Source organism: Mytilus trossulus, chromosome 10, assembly GCF_036588685.1.
Source record: "Mytilus trossulus isolate FHL-02 chromosome 10, PNRI_Mtr1.1.1.hap1, whole genome shotgun sequence".
Classification (NCBI taxonomy): domain Eukaryota; kingdom Metazoa; phylum Mollusca; class Bivalvia; order Mytilida; family Mytilidae; genus Mytilus; species Mytilus trossulus.
In genome coordinates, this window is record NC_086382.1 from 53438112 (window position 1) to 53459417 (window position 21306).

General features: G+C 31.7%; 2 protein-coding genes across 3 annotated transcripts; both read right to left on the minus strand.

Moving 5' to 3' along the window:
- Positions 1-208: 208 nt before the first annotated feature.
- Positions 209-3626, minus strand: LOC134687624 (cornifelin homolog). The gene is made up of 4 exons (XM_063548063.1): positions 3450-3626; positions 1683-1917; positions 1191-1330; positions 209-484 (listed from the first exon to the last, which is right to left on the minus strand). The coding sequence occupies exons 2-4, from the start codon at positions 1912-1914 to the stop codon at positions 389-391; spliced, it is 468 nt and encodes a 155-aa protein (XP_063404133.1). The 5' UTR covers positions 1915-1917; positions 3450-3626; the 3' UTR covers positions 209-388.
- A 1861-nt stretch (positions 3627-5487) lies between these two features.
- LOC134687625 (placenta-specific gene 8 protein-like) lies at positions 5488-9053 on the minus strand. 2 transcript variants are annotated; one of them, XM_063548064.1, is made up of 4 exons: positions 8896-9053; positions 7702-7933; positions 6298-6437; positions 5488-5653 (listed from the first exon to the last, which is right to left on the minus strand). In XM_063548064.1, exons 2-4 carry the CDS (start codon positions 7928-7930, stop codon positions 5558-5560), a joined length of 465 nt encoding a protein of 154 aa, XP_063404134.1. In that variant the 5' UTR covers positions 7931-7933; positions 8896-9053; the 3' UTR covers positions 5488-5557. The 2 variants fall into 2 exon arrangements, with proteins under 2 accessions (XP_063404134.1, XP_063404135.1); XM_063548065.1 differs by having other exon boundaries at positions 7702-7943.
- Positions 9054-21306: the final 12253 nt, after the last annotated feature.

Below are 21306 nucleotides of genomic sequence, written 5' to 3' on the forward strand. Positions count from 1 at the left end.
TGCTACCTGATTCAATGATAATCATCAACAGGTTAGTTAATAATGTATAGAAATTACATATTTAGTGATGATTTATGTTTTATTGAAAAAAGAGAACCAACTATCTGACCAAGTCAAACTATATATAATATCACACGTTTTGAGAGCGTATTCTACTACTACAAAACTCAATGAATTCCAACGTGGGAATGATCGAGCAGAATGGAATAAAAGACAAAACGAAATGCCGATACCCATCACGGTAATACTTTTAAAAGATCTATATATTTATATATAGAGTTAAACAGTTTGCGTTCGTTTTTGGAATTATCATTCTAAGTAATATGACATTGTTCTGGAATTATGTTTATCCAAGTTTACATATCTTTAGAAATATAAGCACAAGTATTTATGACACGCCCATGTTTGTCAGTTCTCTATGTTCTTGACAGGCGGCACATTGACCACAAAATAATACTGTTGCACAGTCGTTGCACATTGAGCCCTGTAATAGAAAAGAGTTACTGTAAATCTAAAATGAAAGATGTAGTTTTGTTTGAGTAATTCATTAATACGTGAAATTTAACCATTCACTGTCAATCTTTTTCATCAAAGTATACAATACTTAAAAAAAATAGAAAAATCCAGTAAAACTACCAGATATGTTTTATGAATAATCATTTTTAGGCTCTTTATTTCCATCTCTAACATCTGTACTATATTTTTTTTAGGCAAATCAGTATACAATATTAAGCATTTTTCCAATCCTGTTGCATATGTTCTGCTACGACCATAATTAACTGATATCGAAGTGTCTATTTCAAACTAAAGAGGAAACTCGTGGATATGAGATGGTTGAATATGACATTATGAATTAACTTATCATAGATACAAGGATTGAAACTTTGTATTTACGTCAGACGCCTCTCGTCTACAAAAGACTCATCAGTGACGCTCGAATAAAAAAGTTCAAAAGGTCAATTAAAGCACGATTTTGAAGAGCATCGAGGACAAAAAATTCTTAAATGTTTTTACAAACATAGCTAATGTTATTTATCCCTGAGAAAGAAAAATAATAGAACAGTTATTTACTATCCCTATTTAAGTATAATTTCATCAAATATACTAGTAGCAAACTTATTTTCAATTGAATCTGTAAAGAGTTCACCATGTATGAATTCGAAATCTAAAGACAGTTTTGTAATGTTTACCTTGATTCCACCAACAGTTCTTATTTTGTTACGAAGAGTAATGTCACTTGCAGGAACAAATAAAGGCATACACATAGTTTCTCCTATTCGTGATCCCAAGTAGCAAATAGAACAGGGATAACACATACAAGTTAGTAAAACTGAAAATAGATACATGTATAAATAAATACAAAATCGGATGAATAAAAATCCTCCCTGTGTGTTGTTAATATTGTAGGTAAGAGGCAAGGAATGGCCGTTCCATTAAAATACATCGTTCAATACATATAAAAATAATATGATAGGTTTTGAGTTACTACAACAGTGAAACAATTTCATTAGTTCTTGATAATATTTTGACAGCTATTATGAATGACAATTTGCAATGCAAAATAAATAAATATAAGTCGTATAATTTGAAGTTGCATTAAATTATTATCAAATGATAGATTATCTTAATTATATCTGATGTTGTACTGTTTGAATATTTTGTCATTAAAAATTAAAACATACATGTATTTGGCTCTGCACAACAGTCAAAAAGATCTGTGGTCCACTCCCTATGTCCTTCAAAGCCTGTGACCATTAGAGGATTATTCTGCATTTGAGGTTGCTGGACAATTGGTTGGTTAAACATGTTGGATTGTTGAGGCTGTGCTGGTTGGTGGTAACTTTGAGGTTGTTGAGAGGTAGTAGATCCATAGTTAATCTCTGGGTATAATTGATTTCCTCCTCGATATTCCATATCCTAATTTAAAATTAGATACAAAAACAGTCTAAGAAACATCGCTAAAATGCATAATTCAAAAATTTCTAGTGAAATAAATTTTCTTGGAAAACTTTGAACGTGGCTTAACAATCAAAAGGGAGCCACCTCATTTAAATCTCACATTAAATTTTACTAAGGTTCATATATCTGATGCCTTAATCCAGTATTTATATATTAATTTCACACTTCTCTACTCGTGTCCAACATCAGTCATTAAAGTCAAAAGAAACGAGTGAGTGGTGAAAAATAATGTTTATCCAATTCTTGAACCCATGCATGTATTTATCATAAACTTAGTCCTCTGTGCACGCTTTGGTCATTTTTTTACGCAAATATATCGTATAATCGTCAATTTTTGTTTCTCTCTGTCTGTTATAATTTAACAAATTTGGCTGCTTATAAAATGCCGTGTTTTGAAGCCGAAGATTACCGATTGTCACCTTATTGTAAACAAATAACAAAAAGCATGGGTATTGAGCACGTGTTAAACATGTATAATCAGATAATTGTTTATTTTAATGATAGATTCATGCATATTGCGATCACCGGAGTTTTACGAGGAGTATCACGCTCATGTCACTATGCATACGGAAAATGTGTCGTGCGAATTGCTTCCTGTAAGGAAGTATATGTACATAAGTTGTAAAATGAAAACTATCCATTTAGTTATAAAAAAACATATGCATATTTGCTTATTTAATTTTAGGTTTCATATGACTTTAAATGACAAGCACCAGTAATAAAAACTCCAGAATAGATTTCAAATGTTTGAAATTAATAATACATTATTTTCGCAATCAGAAATAGGATATGCTAAAAAGGAAGCCAAAGCAAAAAAATGATAAATGAAATCAATATTTTTTCTAGTGAAGTTTCTTTTGTCTTTGTTTCATATCGTATCTATTTCGAGAAAACCAGATATTTTGAAAGGTCAGTCTGTCTAACAACAATTTCATTACATGCTAGATTCATATTATAGTTTCCTGTTTAATTCTTTTATCAAATGAATGAAATTCGCAATTTTGTTTGAAACATAATTGTTGCACGGAGTACACATACAATTCCAAATATATACATTTACGGTTGAATGATTAGGTATTAGTATCTAAACATTCTATAATATTGAATTGCGTAAAGCTTTGGTTGCTTTCATATACAATGAAAGCAATATGAAAGAATCAAATAATGATTATTTCAGCCAATCAAACATCAACATTTGTATGAATTAAACATTCCCTTTAATATAAAAGAATCATCTAGTTATTCGTTTTAGATCAGTTGATTTAATGGGGAAAATCATATAACTTTATTGTTTTATTTGTTTTAAGATTTCTACAAATTGTGATCAATTGACGATGAACTAAATAGTTTTACAAGGAAATATAACCTTTTATATTACCCGTTAAACAGATACCTAAGCTTATAAATGAATGTTTATGAATGCGCGCAAGAAGAAAAAATGATTAAAAAGAATCAAACTTATATAATGTTATTGTATTGAAGTAACCAACCTCTTATATGTACGAATAAAAGTAAGCTGTTCGTTCTCGAGGGTATCAATATTGACGGAAGTATTCGCTAATCCCTCTTATATAATCATGTGATAATTTTAGAACGAGACTGTACAATACATTTCCGATTAGAACAATTATAATATTTCAAGTAATTTCTTCCGTTTCGAAATTGGTCGTTTTTCGAAAAAAGTTTTTGTCTTGGAAAAAAATGAAAATGTAAAATTAGAACTTCAAGGTACTATAAGGAGATTAAAATTAATTATAAAAATTCATTTTGATTTCACCCATTTAACACATGGATATATTATATATCATTCACAAGCTCTGTATCTGTACTATCTGTTTCCTTCCATTACAGATAATGAGTATTTTGTAAATTCAATCAAAGGTACGGAATGACAATTTTCGATGTATCAAGATGTAAGCATTCTTTCATTGTCTGTCATCTTAAAAAAATTAAAAAATTAAAATTAAACTTCTGGAAGACAAATTTACAGTCAAATGCAACATTAATAACGCATTTTTAATATTCTCCAGTAAAAATAATAAAAAATGACGGAAAAGCATAATACATGTACTTTGTGATTCAAACAGTTATTATTTAAAACCAAAAACAATCTTTTATGTATTGCCAGGATCATATCATTAATGTGTTACAGTTCCGGTAGATGCGAATTCAATAGCCAATCATAACAACTTATATAGTTGACGAAAATACTGCTATCTATAATTAATATACGCGGACATTTTTGGTGGGAATATATAGGGACTAATTGTAGTTTTGTCAAATAACCATCAGCAACATGACGGATGCCACTATAGAAGGGCAGGATCTATCCAACCTCCTGGAGCACCTGAGATCACATCATTTTGGTTTCTTAGTTTTCTATGTAGTGTTTTAACTTTTGTATCTTTTCGTGGTCTTTAATTTGTGTCATGACGTGTCTATCTTTCATCCAAGAGCTTTTGTAATATACCCTTAGTATCTTCCGCATTTTCTGCAGTTACATTGACTTCATTCTTTATCTTACATTTCTCAAATTTTCTAAAATTAATGAATAAGAATATCATAAACAGTCGAAGGTCCTAGCACCGTCACACAAGTTAGCGTCACATGAATTTAATATTCTTATAGTCCCTCGTGAATCTTACAGCGTATTCAAGTACAAACATCCTTTAATTACATTTTCATATTCTGGGTTCGAGAGTTCCTTTCGATGTTCTTTGGTGTAAAGATGTACAAAAACCCGTCCAATACCACTCTGTGTTTTAGATGTATTTCTATTTGTATTTATCAGGTAAGCGTAGTCTTTTTCAACTGATTTTTACAGTGTGTTCTTATTTTGAACTGTAACATCACTGTCCCTGTTTAGGAGAGGGTTTGTCGCCCCGCTATCATGTTGAACCCCGCCACATTCTGTGTACGCTTGTCCCAAATAAACAACCTGTTATTTAGCTTGTTGCAGTGCTACATATTTTTTTCATTATTTTTTTAGGACGTTATATTCCTTGTCTGAATTGTAAACATTCCTCTTTTCGACCTTTTATCGCTGATTATGCAGTATGTGCTTTCCTCATTTTTGAAAGCCATACGGGGACCTATAGTTGTTAATGTCTGTGTCATTGGTCTCTTGTGGAGTGTTATCGCATTGGCAATCATACAACCCCTTTTAATATACACACAGTATATAGACATGCATAATGTATATATCTTGTATCTGATATTATAAGTTCCGTTGTGAATTCTTTAGCTCGAAAGAAATAGAAAAGATACCAAGGGGACAATGTCGAACCCAGAGTCGATAAAAACTCAAATTACAACATGACGAACGCACTTTTCAGTTATGACTAATAAAATAGTTATTAATAATGTTCTTGCTTACTAGTACAGTTTTACCTGCATTTGTGTTTTAAAAGCTGTATGTTTGATTTTGAATAAATGTGTTCCATTCTAAATTTTATGTTATAAGGTCCATGTGATATACAGTTTACGAATATATTACTACCCAATGTAATGCATAGAGATACTTAACAATTGATTTTGATACATTGTATTGTTTACATTTAGAGGATTCTTTACAAAAAACATTGTTATGACCATCTATCTAAGGAATCCCCATATTTGTCAGTTCTCTAGCTTCCTGACAAGCAGCACATGGTCCACAGCACACAATCACAAGACAGTCATCACACATTGAACCCTAAAATAAGGTGAAGATCGTGTTCAATTATCGAGACAAATGACAATTTTATCATAAAGTATTTCAAACAAATTAATTGGTGCAAAATAAATAATTATACCACATAATGACTTTTTTACAACATACCACGCCACATTTATATTAAATATACCTTAAAAGTAAATAGCAAAAAACATACCGAACTCTAAGGAAAATTCAAAAAGCAATATTGACTGCTGTACCCCAATTTTTGACGTTATAACATATCTATGGTTTATGTTGCTAACACATGGTTGACAATATCATGGAATTTAATGCGACTTTCATATGATTGAGATGTTTAGCTAGCTATAAAACCAGGTAGACTGGCTCTTCCACTTTAACATCTTTACAATTTATAGAACAGATATTTTCATAGGCAGACAAATACATGACACATGGGCAAATACTTTTGATTGTCATCAATTTCCTCAAATGTGTTTAATTAAAATAAATTAAGCAATGTATAATATAATTTTGTGTCTGTATCAATGTCATAAACGGTGAAATCTTTTCTGTATCAGATGCACATTTCGCAACCAGTGTCTCTTCAGTGAGGCCGAAATATTTAAAAATCCTGAAATGCTCAAAGTGAATAATATTTAACTAGTATTCGTGTATCTTACTCTGATTCCTCCAACACTCCTTATTCTATTTCTCAAGATGATATCTCCGCCAGGTACGCAGGCTGGTGCGCAGAAGCATTCCCCTAATCGTGATGCCAAGTTACAGACAGCAAATGGGTAACAACAACATGTAAAAACACCTGCAAAAATGCAATGTTCAGTTTTGAAGTAAGATTCAAAACTAAACGGACATAGCTTTTTACAAATTCAAATGTGACGTCATTTTTTTTCATTTTTTACAATTTCAAATATGACGTCACTTGGCGTTGAGGTTTAAACTTATTCGGATGTGCCTATTTTTGGTGTTGCTTTTGTCGGGTTATATAATGTATTTCGATTGTTTCCTGCAATTAGTTTATACTTCAGTTTTATCATTATATCTTTTGTATAGTCATTTTATAAAATTTACTGTTTGCAAAAGTATAAATTATTCTAAATAATAGTGTTGTTCTGGTACCTAACAGAAAACCCTGTCCGTTTTTGGCCCAACTTTTTTGAACTTTTGGTCCTCGATGCTGTTCAACTTTGTACTTGTTTCGGTTTTCAAACTTTTGTATCTAGGCGTCACTAGTAGGTCATGTGTGGACAAAATGCACTTCTGGCGTATTAAAATTTTAAACGTGTTGCCTTTTGTTAGCTATTATTCGTGTGTTTCCTTGTCAATTGTGTTCTCCTATTTATTTATTATTTATTATAGTTCGTTTCTGTGTGTGTTACATTTTAACGTTGTGTCGTTTGTTTTCTCTTATTTTTGGGTGTTAATTCACATTACTATCAGACGTGTCACGGTACTTATCTATCCCAAATTCATGTTATTGGTTTTGATGTTATATTTGTTATTCTCATATGATTTTGTTTAATGCTTAGTCTGTTTCTGTGTGCGTTACATTTTAATGTTGTGTCGTTGTTCTCGTCTTATGTTTAATGCGTTTCCCTCGGTTTTGGTTTGTTGCCCCGATTTTGTTTTTGTCCATGGATTTATGAGTTTTGAACAGTGGTATACTACTGTTGCCTTTATTCATCAAATTTGGACATTACAGGCGCCTTAAATGGGCATGCTGTTGAGGGATAAAGAAATAACACAGAACAAGGCTCCTGTCGCTGTTCATGTTTCCATTGATTGGTTGTGCAACTTTAAAAGAAACTATCGAACAGATTGCTTAAATATTTGAAGTAATGTTATCGTTTTAAGGACGCCATCGTGATTTGGTGGATTGTTATTAAATATGTGTGTCCCTGATGACCACATATGTATTTCACTAGGCGTAGCCATAATCCCGTCCTTCTTATATCTCATTAATAAAATCAATAAATGCGATTTTTCGATGGATGCCTATCAGCAGTAGAGCAGGCGATGCATGTCCTTTATATTTAAAAAATTGTAATGTTTTTTTATCGACTCACAATTGGCCATATCCGAAAAACAATCAAAGAGTCCAGTTGACCAATGTCTGTGTCCGTCCAATGAAGTAGTGACCATAACCTGATTGTGTTGCAATGACGGTTGATTGACCACCACAGTCACATTTGAAGTAGTATTCTGGTATGGTTGTATTTGTGGTGGTGGCTGTTCAGGACTTACTTCAAAATCATTTGATCCATATGTTCGATAACTGGTCGGTAGTGCTTCCATTGTCTGTAAAATACTTTAAGTAAATCATATATCTGAATATTTCCCACTTATCTTATCCTCGTTGTCGTTTGTTGCTGCATATTATATATGTGAATTGTGTGTTGCCCGGTAAATAAGTCAAGTCAATGTTTTACCTTTTTTGATTATTTAACGTTTTCTATTGTCGAGTCATTACATTGCTTGCTATGTGTTTAACTCATGCTTAGAGGTCGTACGATTACCTTTTGTTTCTACATTTTCGGTTGACCTCTTGTGGATAGCTGTCTCCTTTGCAATCATATACCATCTTTGGTTTTTTGTCTGCTAATTTTATAAGCACGTGCATGCTAGTGCTTAAATGTATAATTCCAATTTATTGATAAAATAAATGTTGAAACTAAAAAAGAAATACTTTCTTCCCTCTCCCAGATTTTTCATGCCGAATATTTTATTAACGTAGATGGAAAATCTGAAATAAGATAAAATTGTTTACCAGCAAAATACAAATTATCGAATAGAGCCTTAGTTCCCTTTTGCGATTTGCCAGTGCGTTAGTTTTGCCAATTGTAAAATCCATCTGGTAGTCTTGTGATAATATTTGTTTGTCATTATTTAATATTGTCTTTCATGAATTCAAATTTTGTATTTTATAAACTTTAGTTAATAACAAATTATTTAATCGGACCTGTTCAATATATTTTTTCGTTATTCAGTTATGTATTTTTACAGGATATATCATTAAAATGTATGTTTGTCATAATGTCCAACACACTATACAGTGGCACGAATTTGCAGACTACAGTTTTACGTTGAACACAATTCCAATAATCGACACTAATTGCCTCATGTGGATTAAAGTTAATGCTTTATCTCTGTATAATGATGTTGAGGCAATCGTATGTCTTATTATTATCTTGTTTTTCTTTTGGCAATGTTTTTAACTGTCTAAAATTAGACATGGTGACTGCAGTTTAAAATTACAATACCTTTTGAAATGTCTGCTAATATCATATATCAATAAGGTAAAATATTTGGATTTCCTTATGAATGCTTTCACTTTATCATGTTGTCATTATTCTGTAAAAGTCTCAAAGTTGTGATAAACACATTACACTTAAGTTATAACAAATAACTAAATTGACAAAAGTGTTTCCAAACGATATTAAATTTGACACGAGCTAATTGGTGATATCCGTTTTCTACAATCATATGATTTTTATCAATCGAAGTTATTTCTTCCGTTATTGAGTGAGATTTCAAGTGACTCAAAATTAATAAAACAAAATACTCGCCTTATGGTAAAAATCATTAGTTTTTTCTTCAAATCTGCAACTATTATCGAAAAAAAACACAAGTACACACTGGCAAAATGAATCTAGACTAAATGTATTTTCTGCCAGCTTTTTATTCAGTATTTGTACATTTACGGAATATTAAAGTGTATACAGTGGTAGAGAGAGAAATTTGACGAATAAGGTCACAAAGAAAAATCATCCTAAACTTATTATACCTGCTGCTCCTTTACATGTCTTATTTTAAAAAATTGGTTTTCTAAAAAAAATCTATTAAAGCATGTTTCTCACAACGACCGGATGTGTTAACCAGTCAGATTTCAAAGGAAGACAATGTGTTTGTCTATATGATATAGGAGTTTTTCTTGGTAATGAATGAAGAAGCAAAAATCAAAAATCCCAATTGTGCTTAATACTTTTAATCTAAATAAAACTTAAGTGTGAAAAAGACTGCTTATGACTATCGAAAAGCTGTGATGAGCTATCAACATGATTACAGTAAAATATTCATCTCAATGCCAAGCAAGTTGTAAATCGGGGGAAATATCATAATGTATACATTTAAACATCAATAAAGTATGGACAGTAACCGGGGTCAAAGTGACGTACTGTAAGGGGAAACAGTTATATAAAAAATAATGAGTTAGGGTAGGATTTCTAATGCGAATACAATCCACAACAACAAAAAAGAGATAGAAAACAGCTACCATGAGATGTCAATGTATGACCATCAATAATGAATAAAACCCGTCCCTTGCTCCGACTAAGCGAAAAGTTTTAACTGCATGATTTATGCTGAAACAATACAACCACAATAAACAGTAATGGATGACAACAACCAAAGATAACCGCTTTAATACAGGCTTCTGACTTCAAAAGTCGTTCCAAGAACGTGGTTTGATTTAATTTTCTGTCAGCACATAACCCTCCCCATGCTGAGACAGCTATGTAAGCAAATTCTAAAAATAATGCGGAAAAAAATGAGAATGGTTTAAAAAGATTAGTAGCAACCCAATATCAACTAACAAAGAAAACGGATACGAAGTATTGACGCAAGAGATCTCATAATTACTGAAATCTCATTAAAATCCAAATTTCAACTGATAAATTAGAATCACAAGTTTACCAAAGGGATAGTTATACGTACTTAGTCATGTATTTGTTTATCAAAAACAAAGCCAATGCCATCAAAAGGTTTCATAATAAAGACGACATATTTCTTATAATAAACCTGGGAAAAGTACATCTAACTAAATTGACCCGCAAAGTTGAAAGGTATTAATATAAGTTGCAAAACTTGTTTTGGTTTCCCCTTCCACTATAAATAAATATATTCAAACTAACTAAATTGACCACATAATTTTAATTGTTTACAAAATCAAGTTTAACTATAATGTAGATATATTTTGTCGTTTGTCGTAAACTTGTAATCGTCCCTTTTGTTTAATACCGTTATAGTTTATCCGTGCCACAGTTGATCACGGACAAATTACATTTTTCGTCGCCACGAGATTCGGTTCCTTTCCTCAAATACTATTTATACTCAATGTACACTTGCAGCGAGCAACACGCCGGGTGTCACATGTAAAACGCAACCTGTTAATCCCTGAAATTACCTTATGATTCTGGTGTGGTTCGTATTGCCTTGTCTGTTGATCCTATGCAGTGTTCGTTGACTACTTGTGTTTTCGTCGTTTCCTTGCCATGGTATTGTTGATTTTTTTTAATTTCCCGATTGTAATTCGGTCTCTATTTCTGCATCTTGTTCTTTTTGTAAGAGATTTAATCTCAAAGTATTCTCTGTCCTCCTTTCAATTTACGTTTTCTTATTGGCAAGATAACTTTGAAATGAGTTATGTCTCTATTCACAAAGAATATAATATTGTGAATTCACACTCAAATACAAGAGGAAACAAACGACACAAAAGAAACACAACGTTAAAATATAACACACATGGAAATGAACTATAATATAACAATGACCATATTCCTGACTTCGTACAGGACATATCTAAAAGACAAAAATGGTTGGTTGAACCTGGTTTTGTGACATGCCAAACCTCCCGCTTTAATGGCCATGTTAAATATAACGCCTCAACGCAAAGTGACGCCACAAGGACAAAAAAAATATATTCACATTTGAATTTGTAAAACGGCACATAAAAATGACGTCACATTTGAATGAATAAAACTATCTATCAAAAATAAGATAGAATAATGATTAATTTAATAACATTGAAAATTACAATACTTATAATATCAAAATGAGGTAGCAATTAGACAATTAACTATATTCTATTTCCGGTTAATTCTGAATCAAACTGCAAACGTAATATATCGTAAAAATTACGTTGTATCAAATCAAATCTAATAAATGAAGGCGGTGATTCATTTTCTTTACCATAACACATGGATATAACCAAAAGAACGGAAAGACGTCAAGACATTTGACCAAATCCGATTAGAATTACAAATATAACATCAAAACTAAATACATGAATTTGTGATCGAAAAGTACCGTAACACGTCTTATAGCAATGAGACAATAGCATACTCAGCAAAACAGTCACAATCGGGAACAAGTCACGTTCGGTAATAAAAAGATAAGACGACGTAATGACACACATGTGGTAAAAATGTCCTTTATTTATGTATTATTGTCATTTTATTTATTTTCTTTTGACATCGGACTCGGACTTCTCTTGAACTGAATTTTAATGTGCGTATTGTTATTCTTTTACTTTTCTACATTGGCTAGAGGTATAGGGGGTGGTTGAGATCTCATAAACATGTTTAACCCCGCCGCAATTTTGCGCCTGTCCCAAGTCAGGAGCGATTGTTAGTCTTGTATGCTTTTAAATTTTAGTTTCTTGTGTATAATTCGGAGTTTAGTATGACGTCCATTATTACTGTACTATTATGCATATTTTTAGGGGCCAGCTGAAGGACACCTACGGGTGCGGGAATTCTCGCTACATTGAAGACCCATTGGTTGCCTTCGGCTGTTATCTGCTTTATGGTCGGGTGGTTGTCGCTTTGACATATTCACCATTTCCTTTCTCAATTTTATTTTTAGCTAGTTTGGACAAGGACACATCGTATGGATCAACCAATTCATAATGGTATCCGTAAAATTTACGGAGTGTCAATTTTAATCTGTCCTCCTCATAACTTTGTTGGAGCAGTTTCTGCGTAAGGAGCACACTCCTGTTTATGAAGTCCGTATAGTGTGAGCAAGCACGAGAATAGCGTATCAATTGAGATATGTAATCGCCATACGATAAGGCAGAGGGTATGTTACTGCTGAGAAATGGGAAATTGATAATTGGGAAGTTGAAATCATCCCGTTTATCATAAATTTTCATGTGATGTCGTCCATCTGCGTCAATATTGAGGAAAATATCAAGGTTTGAAGCAGTTTTTCTAGTAGTATCAGTAGTATCCTTAATTTCAAGTTCACTGGGATATATGAGATGTAAGTATTGGCTGAAATATGGGTTATTCAATGATAGAACATCATTAATATATCGGAAAGTAAAATTAAAGAATTTTGCAATGTGCTTTTTCTTTTTGCCTTTTAGAAGGTTCTGAATGAATTCTGCTTCATACGAGTAGTAAAACAAATCGGCCAGTAGGGGTGCACAATTAGTACCCATTGGAATATCGACTGTCTGTTGAAATGTAAATCCTCCAAACTCAACAAATAAATTGTCGATCAAAAAGTCCAGCATTTTGATAATATCGTCTTCAGTATATTTTCTGGTAGATTCAGTGTGATTCTTCACAAAATATGAATTATTGTAACCCAAAACAAGAAATTTGTATCTACGATTCCCATTTTTATAGAGAAAGCTCTGTTTAATGAGATGGTGAAGTCGATCTTTCAACTGAGCAGGGGAATTTGTAGTGTAAAGCGTAAAAAAATCAAAAGTCTTTATGTTGCTGCAAAATTGCAAAGATTGTGATCGAAGATTAAGCAGTAGATCTTTCGAATTTTTGTGTATCAACATCTAGTTAAAACCCCTGGTAGAATAAATCTCATCACAATATTTTGGAAGCCCATCTTTAAATGTAGAAAGAATAGTAGTCAGTACTTTATATAGAGTTTTGTGTAATTTAATTTTGCCATGTCATTATTGACTTTCCGAATTGATTTTCCTCTAAGTTCAGTACTTCTGTGATTTTACTTTTAAGGTATCCAGTATAATGATGGTAAATTCTCTTCGTTTTCTTTTGTGATGATACCAAAAGAAAGAAGAACAGATTTATGATTTTGTAAAATTTTGTCCTTGGTAAATGTAGTATGTAGGGTTACCAGTAGTTTTATTTATTCCATGCTCTGTTGTGAGACATTGCAAATAATGTTTTTTTTTGTACTCATAACAGTACTCACACCTACTTGAAAACAAAACTCTGGCTCCCGTCTGGTTGTTACTTTTAAATATCACATGCTTAGCGGATATGCACCAAATACCAATTTTCATGTATTTTTTGTTTTGCCCCGCTGACGCTTAAGCCTAAACATATGTTTAACGTAGTTAAAAAGTCATAAATCGATTGAGAGAAAACAAAACCGGGTTACAAACTAAAACATAAATACAAGCAAGCTATTTAAGACCACCATGAAGGATGGTAAATTTGCTATTTAGATTAAGACCGCTATATATGTTATAAGTGTGCTTTTGATGATAAATTATAATAATTATTGTTAGAAGGTTTCAAATAAGTTTAAAATATATATTTACGAAAATACTTTTAAACCAATAACACTACATTTTTTTAACAAAACTTTCAGTTTCATTTTGTAAATAGTTGAATAATTAGAAGAAAACTTCTTAAAACATAACGATATTTACTTTACTTATAAAAATAGTTTATCCCTAAAATATAAAAGATAATTGTGTAAAAATAAATACACAATTTCATTTCTCTGACGTTGAACGTAGGAGCTATGCAAATGGTGAGAAGTTAAAGATACCAAAAAGAGATAGTCAGACTCCAATTTTTTATGGACATATTCTTTATAAAGCACAAAGGTGTCAGTATTCAGTTCAGAAACTTACAAAACCTTTGAATAGACTTATTAAGAAGGGATATCGTTACGATTCTGTTGTCAGGTCTTTAAAGATTGCATAATTTGGCGTTAATATTGATTCACTTATAGGGTCTTTGCATCGGAACTAGACACATTTATTCAAAAAAAAGTTGTTGGCATGACACGGGTTATGTTCTTCTCATATATGTTATGATGTATGATACTAAACCCCTAGCGAGAAGGATTGTGCCTGATGTTCATATTATGAAATCATAATCTTTCAGTCACTTTAATTGAAGTCTGGAGCTGGCATGTCAGTTAACTGCTAGTAGTCTGTTGTTATTTATGTATTATTGTCATTTTGTTTATTTTCTTTGGTAACATCTTCTGACATCAGACTCGCACTTCTCCTGAACTGAATTTTAATGTGCGTATTGTTATGCGTTTACTTTTCAACATTGGCTAGAGGTATAGGCCTAAGGGGAGGATTGAGATATCACAAACATGTTTAACCCCGCCGCATTTTTGCGCCTGTCCCAAGTCAGAAGCCTCTGGCCTATGTTAGTCTTGTATTATTTTAATTTTAGTTTCTTGTGGAAATTAGTATGGCGTTCATTATCACTGAACTAGTATATATTTGTTTAGGGGCCAGCTGAAGGACGCCTCCGGGTGCGGGATTTTTTCGCTACATTGAAGACCTGTTGGTGACCTTCTGTTGTTCTTGTGTTTTTCTATGGTCGGGTTGTTGTCTCTTCGACACATTCCCCATTTTCATTCTCAATTTTATCATAAATCAAAAACAAAACTATACTGACAAGGCAAAAGAAAACGAACAAAATGGTTTTAATCCTTATCAGATAACCAGTTTTATTTGCTAATTGAAAATTAAGCGGAATAAAATAATTTAAGACAGCAGAGAAGATAATTCTGTTTAATTGGTTATTACTAACCGACTTAAATAAAAGAGTGAGCTATTATTACTGTAAATGTATAATGTCTCTAGTCTGGTCAAAGGGTCAGAGTGTCCTACTTAATTAAACGATAAATTGTTGAAATTAGATAACTTGTTTTCACGTGCAGAGAAATTTCTTTTATGTCCAATGCATGACCGGATATCATCTTTCTTATTGGTCAATGGCATTGCGGGTCAGCACGAGTTCACATGTAAGTGCATTGTGGTCACTTCCTTTTATCATCAGTATTTGATGTGTTAACTTGTGATTCTTATCAAACAATTTGTTCAAAATTATATGTGGATTAATTTTGGACTGGAGTGATTTCATTTTAGCTATTTCAGGTAAAATCGAACTATACTTTAATATTCTATGCTTACATTTTGAACAAACGTAGAGTTATTTTTTTTAACCATCCTTTCATTCGGATAAAACTCACTATTTAGATTTATGCCAAACATGAGCAGTTGGTCAAATTCATTTCTTTGTCAAAGAGATATTGGATCAATTTGATTTTCATGTGGGTGGCGACACTATGCGTTTGCGATCAAAATGTAATTATTTACCATTTATCTGATGATTAACCTGATTGTAATTTTACAAGTTACTGCATCCTTTACAGCATCATAATATTTGCAGAACGTATATCCGCCTTATGTACGTGTAAGATACATGATTCGTTTAAATTTTACTACAATTAAAAATTTGATTATTGCATAACGATAATAATACCATACATGATAGAATGCAAAGTTGTACACTTATAATTTATATGATGTTATTAACGGTTTCATACATTTTAAGTACTCTTATATGAAAGAGCAAGACAGTTTAAGTATTAATGCTAAGCTATTGTGTTACAAACCCATTTGACTTACTTGTCTGGGTAAGGTTGGAGTTATTTCAATTGGTGCAGTGAGCTTGACTGCTTGTACTTATGAACTCTGTGTACTATGTGCTTTTTCATTACGTTTTATGCAGAGTTCATTATTTTTTGCTATGTCACGAAACTCATGCTACTTTCGTAAATCTCGTCACGGCAGTTTGGTTTGAGCTTATCATAATTTTGCAAGTTAGCCTAATTGCTATAATTGTTAGTATTTTAATTTATGCAAGTGTACCTTGTTTGCTTTATGTGATCGGTATAAAAAGGATATGTCTCTTACCTATATGTTTATCGCAACCCAATGCTTATTTATTACGAACCAATTTACCTGTCTTTGCCTGTTTTGGGTAATGTGGACGATGTTTAAATTTTCGCAGAGGGCGTGGTTGCTTGTACTTATGTCCTCTGTGTATTATTTTTCTCAGAGGTTGTGGTAGCTTGGTCTATGACCTCTGTGTATTTACTTTTGCAAATATTGTAGTATGTAGTGGGTATTGTTTTATGCTTCGTCATGAAACTCATGCTGCTTCGGTTTTACAGAGGTCGTAGTAGCTTGGTCTATGATCTCTGTATTGTTTTATGCTTCGTCATGAAACTCATGCTACTTTTTCAGAGGTCGTAGTAGCTTGGTCTATGACCTCTGTGTATTTGCTTTTGTAAAGTTAATTTGTAGTGGGTTTTGTTTTATGCTTCGTCATGAAACGCATGTTATATTTTTGCAGAGGTCGTAGTAGCTTGGTCTATGATCTCTGTATTGTTTTATGCTTCGCCATGAAACTCATGCTAAACTACATTTAATTATTTTTTCGTCATGGTGATTGGTTTGGAATAAATTTAATTTTGTAATCAATTCTTTAACTTCATACAAAATTGCCAGTATTTTGATACATGTAGTCAGATTTACATGTTTTTCAGTTTGTAATACATGTTTTTATTGTATTATTTTATTTATCTTTACTAGTATAATTCATGTAAATGATATAGTTTGGGTTGCGATGAACGTAATTGATAATTTTTATGCCGATACTTATGCATTGTAAGGTCGTTTGCTTTTTTCTTTATACTAGATTTGTTAATAAAAAAAAAAAACATTGGACAAGACATATATAGATATAAACTGATGATATTTTAAAGTTCATACTCTTCATTTAATACATGATAAAAACATCTTTTCTGTTTAATGGTTGATTATTAAAGAAGAGAAACTTTGATAATTTAATTATCGCATATTATTCCTTAACATGCGTTATGTTTGTGGTCCTTGAATAAGACCAAGTTTGTTTTTAATGAGAATTTAATTTTTATCCATTATTTTATATTCTTTTTTTGTTTGTTTATTTCATGCCTTGACTATGGACGAAGAGCGCTAAGAATGGCATTCATCTACGAAAGAACTTTCTCCATTTAAGGACGTGTGCAATAAAGCGTGATATCAACAACTTCCATATACTTTCTTTTGCAAGCGGTATGCCATAAGTCCGATAATACGAACATACGAATAGTGATGGGTTGCTGTTTCACTGACATTAAGGACACATACCTAATTTCGTGATTAGAATTTTGATCCAGAAGTGCGAGTCGTATCAACATTGACTAACCAAAGCCTAATTGACTGTTTTATAAATACAAATTTACAAAATACGACTTCAATCAGCATTTTGATACACAACTGGACCCTAGTTACGATGAAAGCTCAAAGCACCTAATGTTATTCCATCATCTCTTTAAAGTTGACTATGTCGTTAATTGTCCAGGACTCTCGTTACTTAAATACAGCACTTAGTTTTGGAGGAAGGAAAATAAAACTAACAAAGACTTCTGCCGCAGTTCATGGATGAAATGGTCCTAATAGTGTCCGTGATTCAAGGATTGAAGTCAAATACGTTTATAGAATTTAACAGCTAAAAAGAATAAATTTAGTATCAGAACTTACTTCAGCTGTTGCGGGTCAGTATTACCTGACAAAACATTATGATCTTTATTTCAAACCATCACAACTGTCTTGTTTTGGGTCAGCATTGCCTGCCAAAACGTTTATTATCTTTATTTCATATAATTACAACTGTCTTGTTTTGGGTCAGCATTGCTTGCCAAAACATTTTATGATATTTATTTCTTATAATTACAACTGTCTTGTTTTGGGCCAGCATTGCCTGCCAAAACGTTTTATGATCTTTATTTCTTATAATTACATCTGCCTTGTTTTGGGCCAACATTGCCTGCCAAAACGTTTATTATTTTTATTTCATATAATTACAACAGTCTTGTTTTGGGTCAGCATTGCTTGCCAAAACATTTTATGATTTTTTTCCTTATAATTACAACTGTCTTGTTTTGGGCCAGCATTGCCTGCCAAAACGTTTTATGATCTTTATTTCTTATAATTACATCTGTCTTGTTTTGGGCCAGAATTGCCTGCCAAAACGTTTTATGATTTTTATTTCATATAATTACAACTGTCTTGTTTTGGGTCAGCATTGCCTGCCAAAACGTTTTTTATCTTTATTTCACATAATTTCAATGTATCTTGTTTTGGGTCAGTATAGCCTGCTTAAACGTTTGTGATCTTTTTTTCATACAATATATGTCTTTATTGCCGCCCTCCTCATGCTTTCTTTACACCTTGTTCGAATGTCAATGGGATCATTCGGTAGGCTCGGTTTAACTTCCTGTATGTATACATGAATAATTCGTAATTCATGTAAATGTTGCCGTGCTTATTCATACTAATTATTCAAATTATATATATAAAACGACTTAATGGTTCGTTCCAATGTTGTCTAAATGCTATGGTCTTTAGAGATAAATCCATCACAAACCAAAGTTTTTATATTTAATTAAACTGTTTATTAACTAAATTTTTTCTTTTTCTTTTGGTTAAATGTTTATAGTATGTGTCAAAAGCTATAAATATTTACTCGGTTAAAACTTACATCTTTTTAACTTTTATCGCAATTAAGGTACAAAAAATTATATAAAACATCACTTAAAGCTGGAATTTTTTATTATTCATTTTACAACTTTATTTACTACTATACAATATAAACCTTTTTTATGTATTGCATTGGTATGACAGTTTGTTAAAATAAGTTCTGTCGCATGCCAGGAATGAATGAATTTATTTTATGTTAGGTTGAAGTAAGTTTGGTGTATTCCTCCTTTTTTATAGTGGTGTTATTGATATAAATTATTACTATTAATATTGAATGGTGATGTTCACCAGTCGCTAAATTTCTAAAAAGCTGTATATTAATAATTGTGACTAAAACTTTTCTTTTTACCGTATCATGAGTTACGAAAATTATTTCTATAGTCTCATATCAATTCGGATCACAACAAAAATAACTGAGAGTTAAAAAAGGTTTACAGTAAATACTTATTTACTAATTTTAATTTGAAAATGTTTACCCATGGAATTCACCCCGTCATATTATGTATGTATGTGCCTTTCCCAAGTTAGGAGCCTGTAGTTCAGTGGTTGTCGTTTGCTTATGTGTTACATTTAAGTTTTTTGTTCATTTATTTTTTGATATTTTTTTTTATGTAAATACGGCCGTTAGTTTTCTTGTTTGAATTGTTTTACATGGTAATTTTGGGGTCTTTAATAGCTGACTATGCAATATAAGCTTTGCTCATTGTTAAAGGTCGTGCAATGATCTATAGTCGTTAATTTCCGTGTCATTTTGGTCTCTTGTGGTGAACTGTCTCATTGGCATCATACCACATCTTCTTTTTTTTTATATTTATACATTTTCGATTGAAAAATGTCAAGTGTAGTTTGTGAATCCTTTGCTCATGATCCCTTACAGAAATAGTCAGATATAAAACGTCGTATTTAGGAAGGATCCAGGGCTTTGTAAAAATATACTTTAGTTTTGTTTGAATTTTTAAAAATAAAAATATAGTTTCGGTTAATCAAAGTACTAATTGTCTGTACTAAAATATATAAAGGATCCTATATTTAAATGTCTGGATGTAAGAAGAAATATGAATTCTGAATCATACTTACATTGTAACTGCGATTCTATTGTAATTTAATTGCTGTTATACTGGTCGGAATAAGATTTACACCTTTAATCATTTTCACCAGTAAAAGATAATTTTAGAGTAATATCTTGGTATATGAAAATAGGAACTTTTAATTTTTTTGCTAAATGTGGAAACGTTTTACATAATATAATTGTATTCACGTCGCCAGAGTCCTCGGGTGGGGGATCCACTCTTTTAGGCTTAGAGTGGATTTCACATCCACTCTTTCAGCCAAAGAGTGGATTTGTGGCAGGTTTTTCTCCCCACCTTTGCTATTCTTTGTCATTTATTCAATTGACATGATATTAGTTGATGTAATTTCGTAGTAATTATGTATTATTATTTCATATTAAATATGAATTTTTATGTCAAATGTTTTATTTGCAAAATGTATTTTTTGCATTTTATGATTTTGAATAAATGACCTTTTTTCGTCAGTTTAGTTTTTATATCATATAGCAAATCAAGCTCAGACTCTGGCTTGTGTATACGTAGTATGTTTATGGTATCTAGCTGTCTGTCTTAAAACCAGTTTTATTTGCTAATTGAAAATTAAGCGGAATAAAATAATTTAAGACAGCAGAGAAGATAATTCTGTTTAATTGGTTATTACTAACCGACTTAAATAAAAGAGTGAGCTATTATTACTGTAAATGTATAATGTCTCTAGTCTGGTCAAAGGGTCAGAGTGTCCTACTTAATTAAACGATAAATTGTTGAAATTAGATAACTTGTTTTCACGTGCAGAGAAATTTCTTTTATGTCCAATGCATGACCGGATATCATCTTTCTTATTGGTCAATGGCATTGCGGGTCAGCACGAGTTCACATGTAAGTGCATTGTGGTCACTTCCTTTTATCATCAGTATTTGATGTGTTAACTTGTGATTCTTATCAAACAATTTGTTCAAAATTCCCACCCACATACCGCCCTTTATTTTATCTTTTGAAGTAGATATGTATATATGTTTATTTATGGGGCAGGTTTTTCTCCCCACCTTTGCTATTCTTTGTCATTTATTCAATTGACATGATATTAGTTGATGTAATTTCGTAGTAATTATGTATTATTATTTCATATTAAATATGAATTTTTATGTCAAATGTTTTATTTGCAAAATGTATTTTTTGCATTTTATGATTTTGAATAAATGACCTTTTTTCGTCAGTTTAGTTTTTATATCATATAGCAAATCAAGCTC